Source organism: Heptranchias perlo, chromosome 2 (genome assembly GCF_035084215.1).
Source record: "Heptranchias perlo isolate sHepPer1 chromosome 2, sHepPer1.hap1, whole genome shotgun sequence".
NCBI lineage: Eukaryota > Metazoa > Chordata > Chondrichthyes > Hexanchiformes > Hexanchidae > Heptranchias > Heptranchias perlo.
In genome coordinates, this window is record NC_090326.1 from 111,953,726 (window position 1) to 111,973,183 (window position 19,458).

The 19,458-nt window shown below is 44.4% G+C and overlaps 1 protein-coding gene across 2 annotated transcripts in view; it reads right to left on the minus strand.

Annotated features, from left to right (window-relative positions):
* stk17a (serine/threonine kinase 17a) overlaps window positions 1–19,458 on the minus strand; it is a 92,451-nt gene extending 72,993 nt beyond the window's left edge. The window contains exon 1 of one of the 2 annotated variants that reach the window (XM_068005839.1): window positions 19,118–19,458. In XM_068005839.1, the coding sequence (XP_067861940.1) occupies window positions 19,118–19,449 (332 nt within the window). In that variant the 5' untranslated portion in view covers window positions 19,450–19,458. The remainder of the gene's footprint in view (window positions 1–19,117) is intronic. The other variant, XM_068005829.1, reaches the window with a different exon arrangement.

The window sequence follows — 19,458 nt, forward strand, 5'->3', positions numbered from 1 at the left end:
CTCACTGGAAGGGCAAATTAATTTACCAAAGAACTTAAAACCGATCTTGTTTTTGCATCGTGGATCAGAATATTCAAAAACCATTGTGCAATCAAGTCTAAGTCCACAAAAAGTGGGTATAACAAAATTCCTGAAGTTTTATCTCATGATAAACCTGAAAACATCTTTAAATGCTGATGAAACTGGCCTTTTGTTTACAAGCTGCACCCAAGCAGAATACTAGCTTTCATAAACGAAAAATGGTCAGGTGGGATAAAAGCTAAGCAGCGAATTGCCGTCATGGTTTTGCACCAGGATGACTGGAAAAAAAGAAAGCTGCTGTTGACTGACAATTCTAGAAACCTCATGTGTTTGTGACATTGTTACTCAGCCTGCAATTTACAGAAACAACAAAAAGCATAATGGCTGCTGATTTTTTTTTTGGAGTGGCTGAGCCACTTTGACTGAGGCATGGCACTAGGTGGCAGAAAAGTTGCCTCAATAGTTGGCAACAGTGGGGCTCAAGAGAAGTGCTTGCATCTAAAAGCAGAATCCATAGCAAACGGCTTTTGGCATGGTTAATTCATCTCACCAACAAAGGCTGCATCTAACACGGCCGAGGATCCCACAAAGGCATCCACAACCAAGTCTGGGGGAGTGAATATTTGAGCACGTGAGTTCTCTGCAAGGAGAAATGAGGTTTGAACCCAATGTTGGTGTTGACAAGGATGTCCTGATGTCTGGTTGACATGGAAATTGCTGTTTTGCTATGCTGTTTCATTAAATTATTAATTTGAATGGTTGTATAATTCAAATTATTTTCAAGCAAAAAATAGCTTTGAATTGACAGTGGACATGAGTAGACTGTACTGAATAGCACCTCAAGGCTTCAAAATTTTAATTACATCAACTGCTAACTTTTGGGACCAAAAAGAGTGTGACCTTTTTCAAAACATTTGGAAAACCCATTGCTTTAAAAAGAAAAACAGCCTGAGGTTCAGCCTTCACTACTTTTCAATCAGCTATTACAATGTTGCCACCACTGTGTCACACTTAGCCTGCAAGATACAAACAGAACTTCATCTGCTTCATGCAATATGTAAAAATGCTTACAGTTTGACAAAGTAATTTGACTGTAGTCCAGTGTTATCTAATATATTACTCACTAACCACATGTGGCTAATTGGGAATCGGCTGTGGCTAATTGTATATTTGATTAGTAAATAAAAAATGAGCAATAGACATAAGAACATAAGAAATAGGAGCAGGAGTAGGCCACATGGTCCCTCGAGCCTGCTCTGCCATTCAATAAGATTATGGCTGATCTTTGACCTCAACTCTGCTTTCCTGCCTGATCCCCATATCCCTTGAGTCCCCTAGAGTCCAGAAATCTGTCTATCTCAGCCTTGAATATATTCAACGAATGAGCATCCACAGCCCTTTGGGATGGAGAATTCCAAAGATTCACAACCCTCTGAATGAAGAAATTCCTCCTCATCTCAGTCTTTAATGGCCAATCCTCTATCCTACAACAATGCCCCCTAGTTCTAGACTCTCCAGCCATGGGAAACAACCTCTCAGCATCTAATCTGTCTAGCCCCCCTCATAATCTTATATTTATAATTAGATCACCTCTCATTCTTCTAAACTCCAGAGAGTACAGGCCCATTCTACTCAACCTCACCTCGTAGGACAACCCTCTCATCCCAGGAATTAATCTAGTGAACCTTAGCCGCCTCTAAGGCAAGTATATCCTTCCTTAGATAAGGAGACCAAAACTGTACATAACACTCCAGGTGAGGTCTCACCAAAGCCCTGTACAATTGTAGTAAGACTTCCTTACTTTTGTACTCCAACCCCCTTGGAATAAAGGCCAACATTCCATTTGCTGCCTTTATTGCTTGCTGTACCTGCATGCTAACTTTTTGTGTTTCTTGTACAAGGACACCCAAGTCTCTCTGAACACCACCATTTAATAGTTGCTCACCATTTAAAAAATATTCTGTTTTTTTATTCTTTCTACCAAATTGAATAACCTCACATTTCCCCACATTATATTCCATCTGCCACCTTCTTGCCCACTCACTTAACCTGTCTAGATCCCTTTGCAGACTCTTTGGCCCCGGTTTTAGAATAGAGGCAGGATGGCACGGGGTGGAAATGGGCCCGTGGGTAACCAGACTAATAAAATATGTCCGTTTTGTACGCGTCGCAAGTGAATTGGCTTCCGGGTTTGCCGTCCGAAAGCTGAGCAGCGGGCGGACTGTGTACCCACATCACAGGCCGTCAGCTGGAGGAGCTCAATTTAAAGGGCCACTTTGCTAGAGCAAAGACCCAGAAATCACAATGGAGCAGCATAGGGGCAAGGCTGCTCCAAGGTTCAGCGATGCCTCATTGCAGCAGCTATTGGTCGGGGTGAGGAGGAGGACAGAAGTGTTGTACCCCGTTGACGGAAGGAAGTCCCCTGCCTCTGCCACCAGGGCGGCCTGGCTCAAGGTGGCAGACGAGATCACCAGCAGAAGCAACATCTCCCGCACCTGGATCCAGTGCAGGAAGTGTTTCAATGACCTAACTAAGTCAGCTAAAGTGAGTACACTGACTGATTCTCCTACATTCTGTGTTCCACATCACCGCACCCCCACCCCTGTCCCGCAACTCATTCTGCACTGCCAAGACTATTCCATCACATCACTCCTCACACCCATTTAAGGCTCATCCTCAACTTACCTGCACTTCCTCACCTCCCCATTAGTCACCTCACCTCTACCACTCACCCCAATCCTCATCCAATATGATGGCTCTGTCTCATACTCACCCTCTGATGCACCTCTCACGGTCAGCCTCACCCAAAGCAAAGCATTCATCGGTTGGCCATTTCACCATCACTCACTCACCCGTCTGTTCTTTCTCCCCTTCTAGGAGACAAGAGCGCAAAATGCACACGAGAGGGCGAGGACCGGAGGGGGGCCACAACAAGTAGTGGTCCTCACGGACGCGCAGGAGGCGCTGGAGATCAGCCGCACCCTCGAGTGCCTGTCTATCAGGGATGGCAAGACTGGCACCCCACAAACATCTGGTGACACAACTTTAACATTCATTACACACATTATGAATTGATGTTAACATGCCTTGCCATCTTCAACACCTCAGTATGCTCATCGCAACATGACACATCTGTGATGATCCTTCTGTTCTCTTACAGGCTCTTCAATGACCGAAGTGACGGCAGAGGGCGATTCCTCAGAGGACCTGCTGGCCTTTGAGGGTGCACCATCACATCTTAGCGAGCCATCCACCAGCGCAGATACTCACACCTCGGTGGGTCCTAATAGTCAGTTAGTTGGGTTGGCACCTGATGAGTTACCACACACAAGTGAGCACGAGCAGACACTGGTGGCAGGGGCAACTGTGGAGAGTCCGCATCGGTGGGAGCACTCCTTTCCAGTCACTGCTCAGCTGGATGCAGATGCTGAACCCCAGGTGCTATCCATTAAAAGGAGAATGATCAAGGAACAGCAGCACATTTGCGAGGTACTGGAACAGGTGCCAAGCACACTCTCCACAATAGCACAAAGGATGGAGTCGTCCAACTCCTGCATGAGTGGAATGGTGACACAGGTACGGGAGGGAATCTCAGATACTGTCACAGGGACGTGAGCAAGTGTCTGAGATAGTGTCGCAGGTAAGTGCGGGAATGTCTGCGATGCAGAGAAGGCTAGCCTCCATTGAGCTTCAAGCATGGCTCACAAATGAGTCCATTCAGGCCCTAACAACGGTCGTTCGGACTCGGGTTGAACAACATTCTGCCACCTTAAACAGGTGGACAGATACTTTACAACTGGGTTCCCAAGGCATGTCCTCCAAACTGTTGTCTAGCAGGCTGGTAGGAGTGATGTGCGCCTGGTCCAGGAGAGGGACGATGACGAAAGGGGACATGGAAGTGGGGACACCACTCAAAGTGCTCACACATCTCACCCGTTACCCCCCTCTCAACCAGTACACGTAATGCTGCCTCCTCTCCAGGTGGCTGAGTCTGCCCCTGCACAGGTGCAGGTGAAGCAGTCTTTGGAGGGGCCCTCACGGGCTCCAAAACCCAGAGGGCGTAGGCCGAAAGCATCTAAGCAGTCAGGGCATGAACATGAGCAACCTGCCACTAACTCTGCTGCAGCCACAGGGGATGCAACACATAAAAGTAGTAGGCAGAGAAAGGCTACGGTTTTGTGAACATGAAGGGTATGCACAAGGGTGTCTGATAGATGGTCATGTTTTTCATTTATATTTGGTTTTTGTTAAAGTCACATTAAATTTTAAGATTGTCACCACTGCTGCCACATCTTGCCCATTCTTGACTAGCTTTTGTGATAGGGCCCTTTCATGAGCTTCACCATGAACGGCGACACTTGATGCCATCCATTGGGACACTTTACAGTGAGTGTATGTGTAGTTGCAGGACTGTTTTGTGCAGGGAAGGGTGGCAAGGCTGGTGATGTTACTCGTCCTCGGATGTAGTGGTGAATGGAGCATTGGCACCTCCCCCATCCTGATGTTGTCAGTTTGAGGGGGTCCGAAAAGTTGGTAAATATGTGTGAACAGAAGAATTGTGAGTGGAAAATTAGAATTTTCAGTGAAAACACAAAGATCTCCCAGCCAAAAGTTTGTCTGAAAAACTGAGTGCCCTGCTGCAACAACTCACCTTTTATCCCCATCTGTCAAACAAGCATTTCAATGTCCAAATGGCTGCTGGCTGAAACACGTCTGGTCGAACATGGAGTGTTTCCCACAGCATGGGACACACACTGAGGATGTTTCAAAATCGGACCCCTGCCTCAATGTGCACAAAATTAAGTACTTCTAATTTCTAAATAACTCTCTTAACTATCATCCCGCCGGCTTTAATTGCCGGTGGGACTTCCGCACCCAGACGTGTCAGTGGAGAACCCAGAAGTCTGCGGGTTGGAGCCGGATTCTGAACTCGCTCGGGATTTCCCCGATTTTCGGAGCCCCCCCACCCCAACACACCCACCCACTACTTCATTCCAAAATTGAGCCCTTTGTATCCTCCACACAGCTTACTTTCCCATCTAGCATTGTGTTGTCAGCAAACTTGAATACATTACACTCGGTCCCTTCATCTAAGTCATTAATGTAGATTGTAAATAGCTGAGGCCCAAGCATCGATCTTTGTGGCACCCCACTAGTTACAGCCTGCCAACCTGAAAATGACCTGTTTAACCCTACTCTGTTTTCTGTCCATTAACCAATCCTCTATCCATGCTAATATGTTACCCCCAACCCCATGAGTCTTTACCTTGTATAACAACCTTTTATGTGGCACCTTATTGAATGCCTTTTGAAAATCCAAATATACTATATCCACTGGTTCCCCTTTATCTACCCTGCTAGTTACATCCTCAAAAATCTCTAATAAATTTGTTAAACATGATTTCCCTTTCATAAAACCATGTTGACTCTGCCTAATCATATTACGATTTTCCAAGTGCTCTGTTACCACTTTCTTAATAATGGATTCCAGCATTTTCCTGACAACTGATGTCAGGCTAACTGACCTATAGTTCCCTGTTTTCTCTCTCTCTCCTTTCTTGAATAGCAGGGTAACATTTGCTACTTCCCAATCCGCTGGGACCGTTCTAGAATCTAGAGAATTTTGGAAGGTCATAACCAATGCATCCACTATCTCTGCAGCCACCTGTTTTACAATCTTCGGATGTAGGCCAGCAGGTCCAGGGGATTTATCAGCTTTTAGTCATGGAATCATAGAATCGTAGAAAGATTACACACGGAAGGAGGCCATTCGGCCCATCAAGTCCGCGCCGGCTCTATGCAACAGCAATCCAGCTAGTCCCACTCCCCCACCCTATCCCCATAGCCCTGCAATTTTTTTTCTTTCAAGCACTTATCCAGTTCCCTTTTGAAGGCCATGATTGAATCTGCCTCCACCACCCCCTCGGGCAGTGCATTCCAGAACCTAACCACTTGCTGTGTAAAAAAGTTTTTCCTCATGTCACCTTTGGTTCTTTTGCCAATCACCTTAAATCTATGTCCTCTGGTTCTGCCAATGTGAACAGTTTCTCTCTATCTACTCTGTCTAGACCCTTCATGATTTTGAATACCTCTATCAAATCTCCTCTCAATCGTCTCTTCCAAGGAGAACAACCCCAGCTTCTGGCGATCATGGGGGCCCTGTCAGCCAGGTGAGCTTGTTGGGCGTGATGAAGCACCCCTGATCCTCCGGGCCCACAAGCAATGCAATAAAGGCACTCACCTCATGGAATCCGCCCTTCCTGCCTGCTTTCACCTGATGTGAATCGGAAGCGATGGGAAACACAAACAGGTACGGTTAAATTAATTTTACTTTTGTAATACAAAAAATATAAAGTACCTCAACTATTCCAATGAGGTTCAATGGCCCTTTAAATATCGGCCTGCTGGCTTTAAATGGAGGCGGTACTTCCGGGTGTCTGTTATGGACACGCATACAAACGTACCTATGTGCGGGTACGGTAGCATAGCGGTTATGTTACTGGACTAGTAATCCAGAGGCCTAGACTAAAATCCAGAGTCATGAGTTCAAATCCCGCCAGGGCAGCTGGCGAAATTAAATTCAATTAATTAAATAAAAATCTGGAATTAAAATACTAGTATCAGTAATGATGGCCATGAAACTACTGGATTGTCGTAAAAACCCATCTGGTTCACTAATGCCCTTTAGGGAAGGAAACCTGCCGTCCTTACCCGGTCTGGCCTATATGTGACTCCAGACCCACAGCAATGTGGTTGATTCTTAATTGCCCTCTGAAATGGCCTAGCAAGCCACTCAGTTGTAAAATCTCGCTACAAAAAGTCATAATAAGAATAAAACCCATCGGACCACTAGGCACCGGACACGACAACGGCAAAACACCAAGCCCAGTCGACCCTGCAAGGTCCTCCTTACTAACATCTGGGGACTTGTGCCAAAATTGGGAGAGCTGTCCCACAGACTAGTCAAGCAACAGCCTGACATAGCCATACTCACAGAATCATATCTTTCAGCCAATGTCCCAGACTCTTCCATCACCATCCCTGGGTATGTCCTGTCCCACCGGCAGGACCGACCCACCAGAGGTGGCGGTACAGTGATATACAGTCAGGAGGGAGTGGCCCTGGGAGTCCTCAACATTGACTCTGGACCCCATGAAATCTCATGGCATCAGGTCAAACATGGGCAAGGAAACCTCCTGCTGATTACCACCTACCGTCCTCCCTCAGCTGATGAATCAGTCCTCCTCCATGTTGAGCACCACTTGGAGGAAGCACTGAGGCTGGCAAGGGCACAAAATGTACTCTGGGTGGGGGACTTCAATGTCCATCACCAAGAGTGGCTCGGTAGCACCACTACTGGCCGAGTCCTGAAGGACATAGCTGCTGGACTGGGCCTGCGGCAGGTGGTGAGCGAACCAACACGAGGGAAAAACTTACTTGACCTCATCCTCACCAATCTACCTGTCGCAAATGCATCTGTCCATGACAGTATTGGTAGGAATGACCACCGCACAGTCCTCGTGGAGATGAAGTCCCGTCTTCGCACTGAGGACACCATCCAACGTGTTGTGTGGCACTACCACCATGCTAAATGGGATAGATTCAGAACAGATCTAGCAGCTCAAAACTGGGCATCCATGAGGCGCTGTGGGCCATCAGCAGCAGAATTGTATTCCAGCACAATCTGTAACCTCATGGCCCGGCATATTCCTCACTCTACCATTACCAACAAGCCAGGGGATCAACCCTGGTTCAATGAGGAGTGCAGAAGAGCATGCCAGGAGCAGCACCAGGCGTACCTAAAAATGAGGTGCCAACCTGGTGAAGCTACAACTCAGAACTACATGCATGCTAAACAGCGGAAGCAACATGCTATAGTCAGAGCTAAGCAATTCCACAACCAACGGATCAGATCAAAGCTCTGCAGTCCTGCCACATCCAATCGTGAATGGTGGTGGACAATTAAACAACTAACGGGAGGAGGAGGCTCTGCAAACATCCCCATCCTCAATGATGGCGGAGTCCAGCAGGTGAGTGCAAAAGACAAGGCTGAAGCATTTGCAACCATCTTCAGCCAGAAGTGTCGAGTGGATGATCCATCTCAGCCTCCTCCCGATATCCCCACCATCACGGAAGTCAGTCTTCGGCCAATTCAATTCACTCCACGTGATATCAAGAAACGGCTGAGTGCACTGGATACAGCAAAGGCTATGGGCCCCGACAACATCCCAGCTGTAGTGCTGAAGACTTGTGCTCCAGAACTAGCTGCGCCTCTAGCCAAGCTGTTCCAGTACAGCTACAACACTGGCATCTACCCGACAATGTGGAAAATTGCCCAGGTATGTCCTGTCCACAAAAAGCAGGACAAATCCAATCCGGCCAATTACCGCCCCATCAGTCTACTCTCAATCATCAGCAAAGTGATGGAAGGTGTCGTCGACAGTGCTATCAAGCGGCACTTACTCACCAATAACCTGCTCACCGATGCTCAGTTTGGGTTCCGCCAGGACCACTCGGCTCCAGACCTCATTACAGCCTTGGTCCAAACATGGACAAAAGAGCTGAATTCCAGAGGTGAGGTGAGAGTGACTGCCCTTGACATCAAGGCAGCATTTGACCGAGTGTGGCACCAAGGAGCCCTAGTAAAATTGAAGTCAATGGGAATCAGGGGGAAAACTCTCCAGTGGCTGGAGTCATACCTAGCACAAAGGAAGATGGTAGTGGTTGTTGGAGGCCAATCATCTCAGCCCCAGGACATTGCTGCAGGAGTTCCTCAAGGCAGTGTCCTAGGCCCAACCATCTTCAGCTGCTTCATCAATGACCTTCCCTCCATCATAAGGTCAGAAATGGGGATGTTCGCTGATGACTGCACAGTGTTCAGTTCCATTCGCAACCCCTCAAATAATGAAGCAGTCCGAGCCTGCATGCAGCAAGACCTGGACAACATCCAGGCTTGGGCTCATAAGTGGCAAGTAACATTCGCGCCAGACAAGTGCCAGGCAATGACCATCTCCAACAAGGCAGTGTCTAACCACCTCGTCTTGACATTCAACGGCATTACCATCGCCAAATCCCCCACCATCAACATCCTGGGGGTCACCATTGACCAGAAATTTAACTGGACCAGCCATATAAATACTGTGGCTACGAGAGCAGGTCAGAGGCTGGGTATTCTGCGGCGAGTGACTCACCTCCTGACTCCCCAAAGCCTTTCCACCATCTACAAGGCACAAGTCAGGAGTGTGATGGAATACTCTCCACTTGCCTGGATGAGTGCAGCTCCAACAACACTCAAGAAGCTCGACACCATCCAAGATAAAGCAGCCCGCTTGATTGGCACCCCATCCACCACCCTAAACATTCACTCCCTTCACCACCGGCGCACTGTGGCTGCAGTGTGTATCATCCACAGGATGCACTGCAGCAACTCGCCAAGGCTTCTTCGACAGCACCTCCCAAACCCGCGACCTCTACCACCTGGAAGGACAAGAGCAGCAGGCGCATGGGAACAACACCACCTGCACGTTCCCCTCCAAGTCACACACCATCCCGACTTGGAAATATATCGCCGTTCCTTCATTGTCGCTGGGTCAAAATCCTGGAACTCCCTTCCTAACAGCACTGTGGGAGAACCGTCACCACACGGACTGCAGCGGTTCAAGAAGGCGGCTCACCACCACCTTCTCGAGGGCAATTACGGATGGGCAATAAATGCTGGCCTCGCCAGTGACACCCACATCCCGTGAACGAATTCAAAAAAAACCCAGATTTGGGCGCGTTGGAGCCAGGATGCAGACCTGCTCCAAAAAGCTGTTATTTTAACCTCCCACCCGCCCCCAACCCACCCATTCATGGGGGTTAAAATTGCCCCCAAAGTGTTGTAAAGTACTTAAATTCACATTTATATATTTTTTAAAAGCCCAGAGAGGTCATTATTATTAGATATTCAAAAGCGCTTAGGTTCAGTGAAAATAATGGCAGTGGAACGGTAAATGTGCTGACCCAGGGAAACAATAATGGTGATCAACCTCGGTTACACTCAGACTCCAGTTTTGTACCACTTTAAGGGAAATTAGCTGCCCCACCCCCATCGTCTTGTTGCTTCACACAAGGCCATGAATGTCGCCCTGGTTACAATGTATCATAATTTCTCTGACCCCGTTTACTGTACAGGAATTCATAATTCATTTGCAGTTGCTTCTCTTATTTATACAGTACTTTTCGGTTGGTCTCAACATTAGAGTTTGCCTGCTTGCTTACTGCTTTTTCTCGTGTTTACATTTAGTATGTTTATGAAAAATACTTTAATAATTTTTTTAAAATGCTTAATGTGAAGTTGGATCAAGATGGTAGGCAATTGGGGTTTGAATATCCCACAGTACAGCAAAGGGTGATAAGTTTTTTTTTAAATGGTTTGAAGCATAATGAAATGAAAAACAAAATTTTGCCTTTGCGTTGACTAAATAAAAGATAATTTGTGTCTGTGCTCTTTCTTGCATCATTGGCAGCTAAGGGACTTCAAGTTGTCAGTGATAAAATATACAAGATTATCCTGTATACAGAAAGCACTATTTCTAGTTAACTCATGGGAATTTTTATGCTCTGAGTGGATTTAAATCACACACAAAGTACAGCACATGCATTTTCTGGATGGGGTGATGGACAATGTGCAATGCTACTGGAAACCAGAAAACGCAAATTTCCAACCAAATCAGATCACCAAAATGACGACAGTACCTCACATTATTTGACAAAGTATGGTAGCATAAAGTGCGGGTCTCAGTACATTCGAGAACAGAACCACTATCTTGATGTGGCATGACAATAGCAAAGAGGTGCCATTACAGGGCTAAGGGGAAAGAGCAGGGGAGTGGGACTAATTGGATTGCTCTTTCAAACAGCTGGCACAGGCACGATGGGCCATATGGCCTCCTTCTATGCTGTATGATTCTATGATTAATTACTACTGCTAGATAATAGTAGAGTTGTACAAAATTTGTTCAGCCTCTTACTCTGAAAGACAAGTAGCATTGTCTGAATGGAGGCCCAATTTAAAGTTGCTTGGTTCGGGCACACAGTGCCAAGTCTGGGCCCAAAAATGGACACAGACAAGATTCTAGTCCAGTGTATTAAATGGGAACGGAAGTTGCTGCCAAATTATTCTTTTAACACACTCACAAGATCATAGCATTTTGCTCTTTCTGGAAACTTAAGTGTATTAAAACTATTGCTTCTTGATTGTGTATCTGCAATAATCCTGCTCAACTAGTGCAAATAGCACACTGTGGGTTAATCCAACTTTGAGTGTGCAACTACTGGGCAACATGAAGAGAGAAAGCAGAGGGCAAAAGCCCAGATTCAAGTACCCAGAATGTGCTGGTAATTGTTAGCAGTATGAAGATGTGAAGAAGCATATAGAAGTGTAGCCCATGAAAGAGAAAAGCTGGTATGGGAATTTCTTGCAGTACCTTACCATGTTTAATCGTAAGTGATCCACTAACCTGCTGTAATTATAACACAAAAGGGAGGTAATAAATATGCTCAAGAAGAAGTAGTAAAACAGGTTCTTCATCTGAATGTGCGCAGCATTTGTAATAAAATAGATGAATTGACGACACAAATAGAAACAAATGGGTATGATCTCGTGGCCATTACAGAGACATGGTTGCAAGGTGACCAAGGTTGGGAGCTAAATATTCAGGGTTATTTAACATTTCGGAAGGATAGCAAAAAAGGTAAAGGTGGTGGGGTAGCTCTGTTAATAAAGGATGAAATTGGTATAATAGGGAGAAATGATCTTGGCTCAGAAGATCAAGGTGTTGAATCAATTTGGGTGGAGGTAAGAAATAGCAAGGGAAAGAAATCACTGGTGGGAGTAGTATATAGGCCCCCTAACAGTAGCTACACTGTAGGGCAAAATATTAATCAGGAAATAAGGGGGGCTTGTAAAAAAGATAATGCAATAATCATGGGTGATTTTAACTTTCACATAGATTGGACAAACCAAATTGGCAAAAATAGCCCTAAGGAGGAGTTCATAGAGTGTATTAGGGACTGTTTCTTAGACCAATACGTCGGGGAACCAACCAGGGAACAGGCCATTTTGGATCTGGTAATGGGTAACGAAACAGGATTAATGATCTCAAAGTAAAAGGATCCCTTGGGAAGCAGTGATCATAACATGACAGAATTTCACATCCAGTTTGAGAGCAAGGATATTGGGTCTGAAACTACTATATTAAACTTAAATAGGGGCAATTATGAAGGAATGAGGGCAGAATTGGCTAAAGTGGACTGGGTAAACAGATTAGATGATATGATGGTGGATATGCAGTGGCAAACATTTAAAAAGATATTTTATGACTCGCAACAAAAATATATCCCGCTGAGGAGGAAAGACTCCACAAAAAGGGTGAACCAACTATGGCGAACTAAGGAAGTAAAGGATGGTATCAGGTTAAAAGAAAAAGCATGGCAAAGATTACTGGTAAGCCTGAAGATTGGGAAAACTTTAAAAACCAGCAAAGGATGACTAAAAGAATAATAAAGAGGGAGAAAATAAATTATGAGAGTAAACTAGCAAGAAATATAAAAACTGACAGTAAAAGCTTCTACAAGTATATAAAAAGGAAGAGGGTAGCTAAAGTAAAAATTGGTCCCTTAGAGGATGAGACTGCGGAAATAATAATGGAAAACAAGAAAATGGCAGAGGAATTGAACAGATATTTTGTATCTGTCTTTACAGTAGAAGACACTAATAATATACCAATAATAGTAGAAAATCAAGGAGCAAAGGGGAGGGAGGAACTAAAAGCAGTCACTATCACTAGAGAAAAAGTACTAGGTAAACTAATGGGTCTAACGGCTGACAAGTCCCCTGGACCTGATGGCTTGCATCAAAGGGTCTTAAAGGAAGTGGCTACAAAGATAGTGGATGCATTGGTTATAATCTTCCAGAATTCACTAGATTCTGGAAAGGTCCCAGCGGATTGGAAAACCGCAAACGTAACACCCCTATTCAAGAAGGGAGTGAGACAGAAAGCAGGTAACTATAGACCAGTTAGCCTAACATCTGTCATTGGGAAAATGCTAGAATCCATTATTAAGGAAGTAGTAGCAGGACATTTGGAGACTCATAATGCAATCATGGAGAGTCAACATGGTTTTATGAAGGGGAAATCATGTCTGACCAATTTATTAGAGTTCTTTGAGGAAGTAACGGGCAGGGTGGATAAAGAGGAACCAATGGATGCAGTATATTTGGATTTCCAAAAGGCATTCGATAAGGTGCCACATAAAAGGTTACTGCACAAGATAAGAGCTCATGGTGTTGGGGGTAATATACTGGCATGGATAGTGGATTGGCTAACTAACAGAAAACAAAGAGTCGGGATAAAAAGGTCATTTTCAAAATGGCAATCTGTAACTAGTGGGGTGCCGCAGGGCACAGTGCTGGGGCCTCAATTATTTACAATATATATCAATGACTTGGATGAAGGAACAGAGTTTCTTGTGGCCAAATTTGCTGATGATACAAAGATCGGTGGAAAAGCAAGTTGCGATGAGGACACAAAATGTCTGCAAAGGGATATTAACAGGTTAAGTGAATGGGCAAAAATTAGCAGATGGAATATAATGTGGGAAAATGTGAAGTCATCCACTTTGGGAGGAAAAATAAAAAAGCAAAATATTATTTGAATGAAGAAATACTACAAAATGTTGCAGTACAGAGGTGAACATTTATCTGAGGAAGGAGGAAGCCTCCGAAAGCTTGTGAATTTAAAATAAAATTGCTGGACTATAACTTGGTGTTGTAAAATTGTTTACAATTGTCAACTCCAGTCCATCACCGGCATCTCCACATCAGCAGTACAGAGGGATCTGGATGTCCTCGTACATGAAACACAAAAAGTCAACATACAGGTGCAGCAGGTAATCCGGACGGCAACGAAATGTTGGCCTTTATTTCTAGGGGGATGGAGTATAAAAGCAGAGAAGTCATGCTACAACCATACAGGGTGCTGGTGAGACCACACCTGGAGTACTGCGTACAGTTCTAGTGCCTTATTTAAGGAAGGACATACTTGCATTGGAGGCAGTTCAGAGAAGGTTCACTAGGTTGATTCCGGGTATGGAAGGGTTGTCTTATGAGGAAAGATCGAACTGGTTGGGTCTATACTCTCTGGAGTTTAGAAGAATGAGAGGAGATCTTACTGAAACATACAAGATTCTGAGGGGACTCGATAAGGTAAATGCTGAGAGGATGTTACCCTTCATGGGGGAATCTAAAACTAGGGGGCATAGTCTCAGAATAAGGGGTAGCCCGTTTAAGACGGAAATGAGGAGGAATTTCTTCTCCCAGAGGGTCGTGAATCTTTGGAATTCTTTAGTCCAAAAAACTGTGGAGGCTGAGTCATTGAATACATTCAAGGCTGAGTTAGACAAATTTTTGATCAGCAAGGGAGTCAAAGGATATGGGGAAAAGGCAGGAAAGTGGAGTTGAGGTAAAAATCAGATCAGCCATGATCTCATTGAATGGCGGAGCAGACTCGAGGGGCCGAATGACCTACTCTTGCTCCTATCTCTTATGATCTTATAGGCCAAAGAAGGATCACCTTGAAAGATGCAGAGAATAAAAAATGAGGACTGACTTTAATTAAAACATATACAGCTGATAATTACAATGCACACAGTCAGCTTTCAAACATTATAAAATACTTCACACGCAGAATGTTTTTGGAACAATCAGGTAAGCTATACATAAAGGTGTAGCACAAAGTTTTTGCTCAAAGCAATTCATTTTCTTCTCCTTACAGAAAACAGCAGCATGTAATAGAAGGCAACAAACACAACCAGGCAGAGGGACTCAGTAGGTCAACTCCTTGAAGAGACAATAATGGAAGTAAATGGCTGGGAGCTAGTACGCAATGTAAGTAACATGCACATTGGATGGAAGTTATATACTCCCGTTGGCAATTAAGAACAACAACAATAACTTGCATTTATATGGTGCCTTTAACATAGTAAAACATCCCAAGGCGCTTCACATGAACGTTATCAAACAAAATTTGATACCAAGCCACATAAGGAGATATTAGGACAGGTGACCAAAAGCTTGGTCGAAGAGGTAGGTTTTAAGGAGTGTTTTAAAGGAGGAGAGAGAGGTAACAGGGCGCAGAGGTTTAGGAGGGAATTTCAGTGCTTAGGGGCTAGGCAGCTGAAGGCATGGCCGCCAATGGTGGGGCGATTAAAATCATGGATGCACAAAAGGCCAGAATTGAAGGAACGCAGAGATCTCGGAGGGTTGTAGGGCTGGAGGAGATTACAGAGAGCATATCTTGACTACGCAATTATATTTCAGCAGATGTGAAACAGAAATTGTACTGCACTGCAAAATGTACTATGTTTTATCTGAGTAGCCACAAGATGCCTGAGTGTACATGTACACTTAGTCGTCTTCTTGTTACACATATGCTAGAACCCCAAGAGCAGCAACAACCCTAACCACAGTTATTCAGCAGCATCACTACTTAAGCAGACACCAGTCTAGAGACACACAACTGAGGGTTTTACTGATTTAAAGAAAAAAATTGCATTGATAAAGTGGTTATCACAAATGTCCCAAAAATTATTTTTTGAAGTGCAGTCACTTACATGGGCAAACACTGCAACCATCAAGTAAAGTCCCACAGACAACAATGAGATAAATTATTAGTTTAATCAATTTTTGCATGGTGTTGGTTGAGGGAAAAGCATTGGCCAGAACACCATAAGAACTCCCAGCTCTTCTTCAAATAGTGCTACGGCATTTAATGTTCACCTAAATCACAGGAACATGCAATTGGAGCCTCAGTTTACTGTCTGATCTGAAAGACAGCAGTGCAGCACTCTCAGTATTGCACTGAAACGTCAGCCGAGGTCACCTGCTCAAGTCCTTGAACCCATGACCTTTTGAGTAACAATGTTAACAACTGAGCCAAGCTGACATCTTGGGAAAATCACAGGATGCAGCACTTCATACAGATGTGCAAGGGGCAGAGGTGGGGCTAAAAAAGGACTGTCTGTTGCCAAGTGAAGGCCCACCTGTTGAGTTTCTCCATGATTCATATCTCATGGGACTAGCTATGAAACAGAGGATACTTTAGCAACACAAAAATTCACTTTCCTCCTTGCAGGGAATGATGCAACAAGAGTTTGCTACAGTTAATATCCAACTGGGCAATATCAGACAGCACAGGCTCTCGCCTCTGTAGACTGGCATTTAGTAAAATACAGCAGGGGATTGGCAGGGGAGACCTTAGGCATGCAGTGAGCACAGTTGGAGCATCTCCCAGGAATGCTCCCACTCGTGTTGTTGAGATCAAAAATCTGGAGCACAGGACAAAAGATCTCCAGTGAACCGTGAGTGAGGGATTCAGAGGCCTTGTGGCAGTGCACAGGTCTGTGCTTAAGCAAATCTGCGGCCAGCACGAGGACTTGGCCTGCACCTGGATGAGAACCAGCAGGAGACTGCCAAAACTAGCAACCCCCTGCAGCCACAATAGAAGTCTATTTCTGGCACACAGGCAACATGAATGAAACACGTAGAAATAAGCAGCCATCTGAGTAACAAGCAGACCTCTCAGGACATCTTCATGCCTATTCCTGGGATGGATAAGAAGTAGAAGTAGAAGTAGCATAGGCAAAAATGAGCAGATGCTCAGTTACTGCTAATACAATTCCACACAAAGAGGAATCTGCCCCCAACTTTACCTACAAAAAAGGAACAGCAAGCCATTACTAACTGACCACTGGAGAAAAATTATTAAACATACTCTGTGGCTGCAATACTGGATGATTCGAATGATTACATGAATAAAATATCCATAGCAAACAAGGACATTCCACCTCTACTGTCTTGAGAAGTTGCCATTGAAGTTGCACATTAACACCTAACTACATTTCACTGGTTAAACATCAATTCTTGAATAAACATTATTTGATGAACTTTCAACTTGAAATTGAAGAGCCCTACTTCATGGAATCAAACCAAACAATATAATATTTGCTTGTACTGAAGTGTAAATGTATGTTTTCCTGACAAATCTTTGCATCTTGCTAAAACAGACAATCTGCAGTACACACTTATTTCATGGTTAAGTAGTAATGGCCTATCTGAATCAGAGATGGTGGTTTTGCTGCCCCAAGTGGGCTCATTATATACTAACTAAGCAATGCTGCAGCACACCATCATGCAGCAAATACACTGAAACCTGGAGTTATACTTGTAAGGGGATGCAGCCCAAGAGCAAGATGAAGATTTTCTCAAACTGATTTAGTGTAACAGCAAACACATCAAGAGGAATAAAAACAAATTAATGGTCCTTAGCTTAAGAAGCTTTGGCTCAAAAATGCTATTTGAATGCTTTGGGCTCATTTTGCACAAGCGCAAGATATTGATATACAAGAGAGTGCACTTTTAACCAGGCCAGAATAGGAATATAAAAAAAGATTATTCTACTTCATTGGCACATATTTAAGTAAACAATCAAGAGTCCTTCAGGCACAGCCTTCCCATCGCACCCAAATACTTTTTCCAAGTTTGCAAAATTAAATATAAAATTAATGCCTCTCATTTCCCAAGGACTTTACTAGGTTTTGATTCATTTAGATTGGATAACCTTTAATGAAATTATAGTTTCCTAAATCGTTGACTGGGACGGTGGTGGAACCAATATTTAATTTCAAAACAGTTATATTGAATAATTGCATCAGAACTATTTCACTTTTAAAAAAAAGTTTCAGAAATTAGTATTGAATTAATAGATTAAGATATCACACTTTTGATTTTTTGTTAATTTTCTCTTGTCCCAGCTGGAGTTAGTTTACGTAACAGTTATTCCACTAACTAAAAGTAGGTGGCCTTGGGAGCTACAAAACAATGTGCACGTCAGAAACTCCAGCTTTACTTACCAGAATGTGTCAATGTCAGACAATTTACAGGATTCCCTTTTCCATTTAACAAGCACAGTGTTTAAATATAGATGACAGTAACCAATCCCTTACTGTGGTTTCGTAAGCTTGCTCTGCGCAATAGATGAGCCAGGGCATCCAAGAGTTACTTTTAAATTAATTGTATACAACTAGAATCACTTTACCAGCAACAAACCTGGAATAATGTAGAACTTGGCAAAGAAGTATTCACATCACAGAATTTACTGCTATTCACAATCAGTTGCATTTTCCACTAGTGAATGTTTTATAAGATGTGTGTGAAATATCACCAGCACCTCAAGTATGAGTTTCCATTAACATCTCCAATAAATTACCAAGTTTCTTTTATATAAAAAAGCTATGTGGTAAATATAATAGACTAAACACTTTACCCGAGGTGCATTTAAAAAAACTGTAAAGACAACAATCACAAGATGTATACATTACAATGAAGAGTACCAATGCTCTGAATATACTATTTTATATATATATATATATATATAAGAATGTACCTCAGCAATCTTAGCTCATCTGAACTCCAAAATCATGATCTATCAATAATTTACTAAAAAAAAACTAACATTCCAGGACTTAGATTTCCTACTGTGGAATAAAAAGTAATAATGAACAGATCTACTCTCAAAATAGCAATAGATCACCCAGAACATCTCGAGCAAGCCTCTCACAGTATCTCCTTAGTCACAATCTCCCTCACTGACAAGTTGTCTTCCTCAGTCCCTAACGCACAGGTCAGTCTGGGTCTCTGTCCCTCAACTGTGTGGGTCACTATTAAAGACTGTCAGCTTCAAAAGATGCAATAGAATCACTTGTCTTCCTCACCCCATCTCAACATTGAGAATCTCCCTCAGTTATACTGTTTGTGGTTGGGGGATCTCTCCTTCTTTCATTATGTGGGTTCTCCCTCAATCACTTACTGTATATCAGTCGCACCATGTGTGTGTGTGTCGGGTCTCCCTCGCTCTGTTACTCTCTCTTCCCCCCCGCCCCCAATCTCTCAGTTTGCGGTACTCCCCTAGTATCTGTCAGCCTCCCTGAATGCGTGTGAGTCCCTCACTGCCCGTGTCTCCAGCAGTCCCCGTCCCTCTCCCTCTCCCTCGGTTACCTGCCGAGCTCTTTGCCCACCAGTGTGTAGCAGTTGCTGAAGTTGTCGGTGCAGATTCGGGTCTGGATGTCCGACACGAGCCCGCTCCGTGGCTGGGTCATCATCGGTGCAGCGCGCCCGGGGCTCGCCTCTCTGCTCCTGACCGAGGAGTGGGGGGGGGGGGGGGTGGGAGAGAAGAGGCGAGGGGGCAGGGGGTTGTATTTCAGAGCAGGCGGACACAGCTCAGGAGTGCGGCTGCAGCTGATGTCAGTGCGGGACTGCCTCTGCTCAGCTCCCTGCTGCCGGCTCTCACCATCAGACTCCTCCGCGCGGCTATTGGACTCTCGGCTCATTCACCCCCC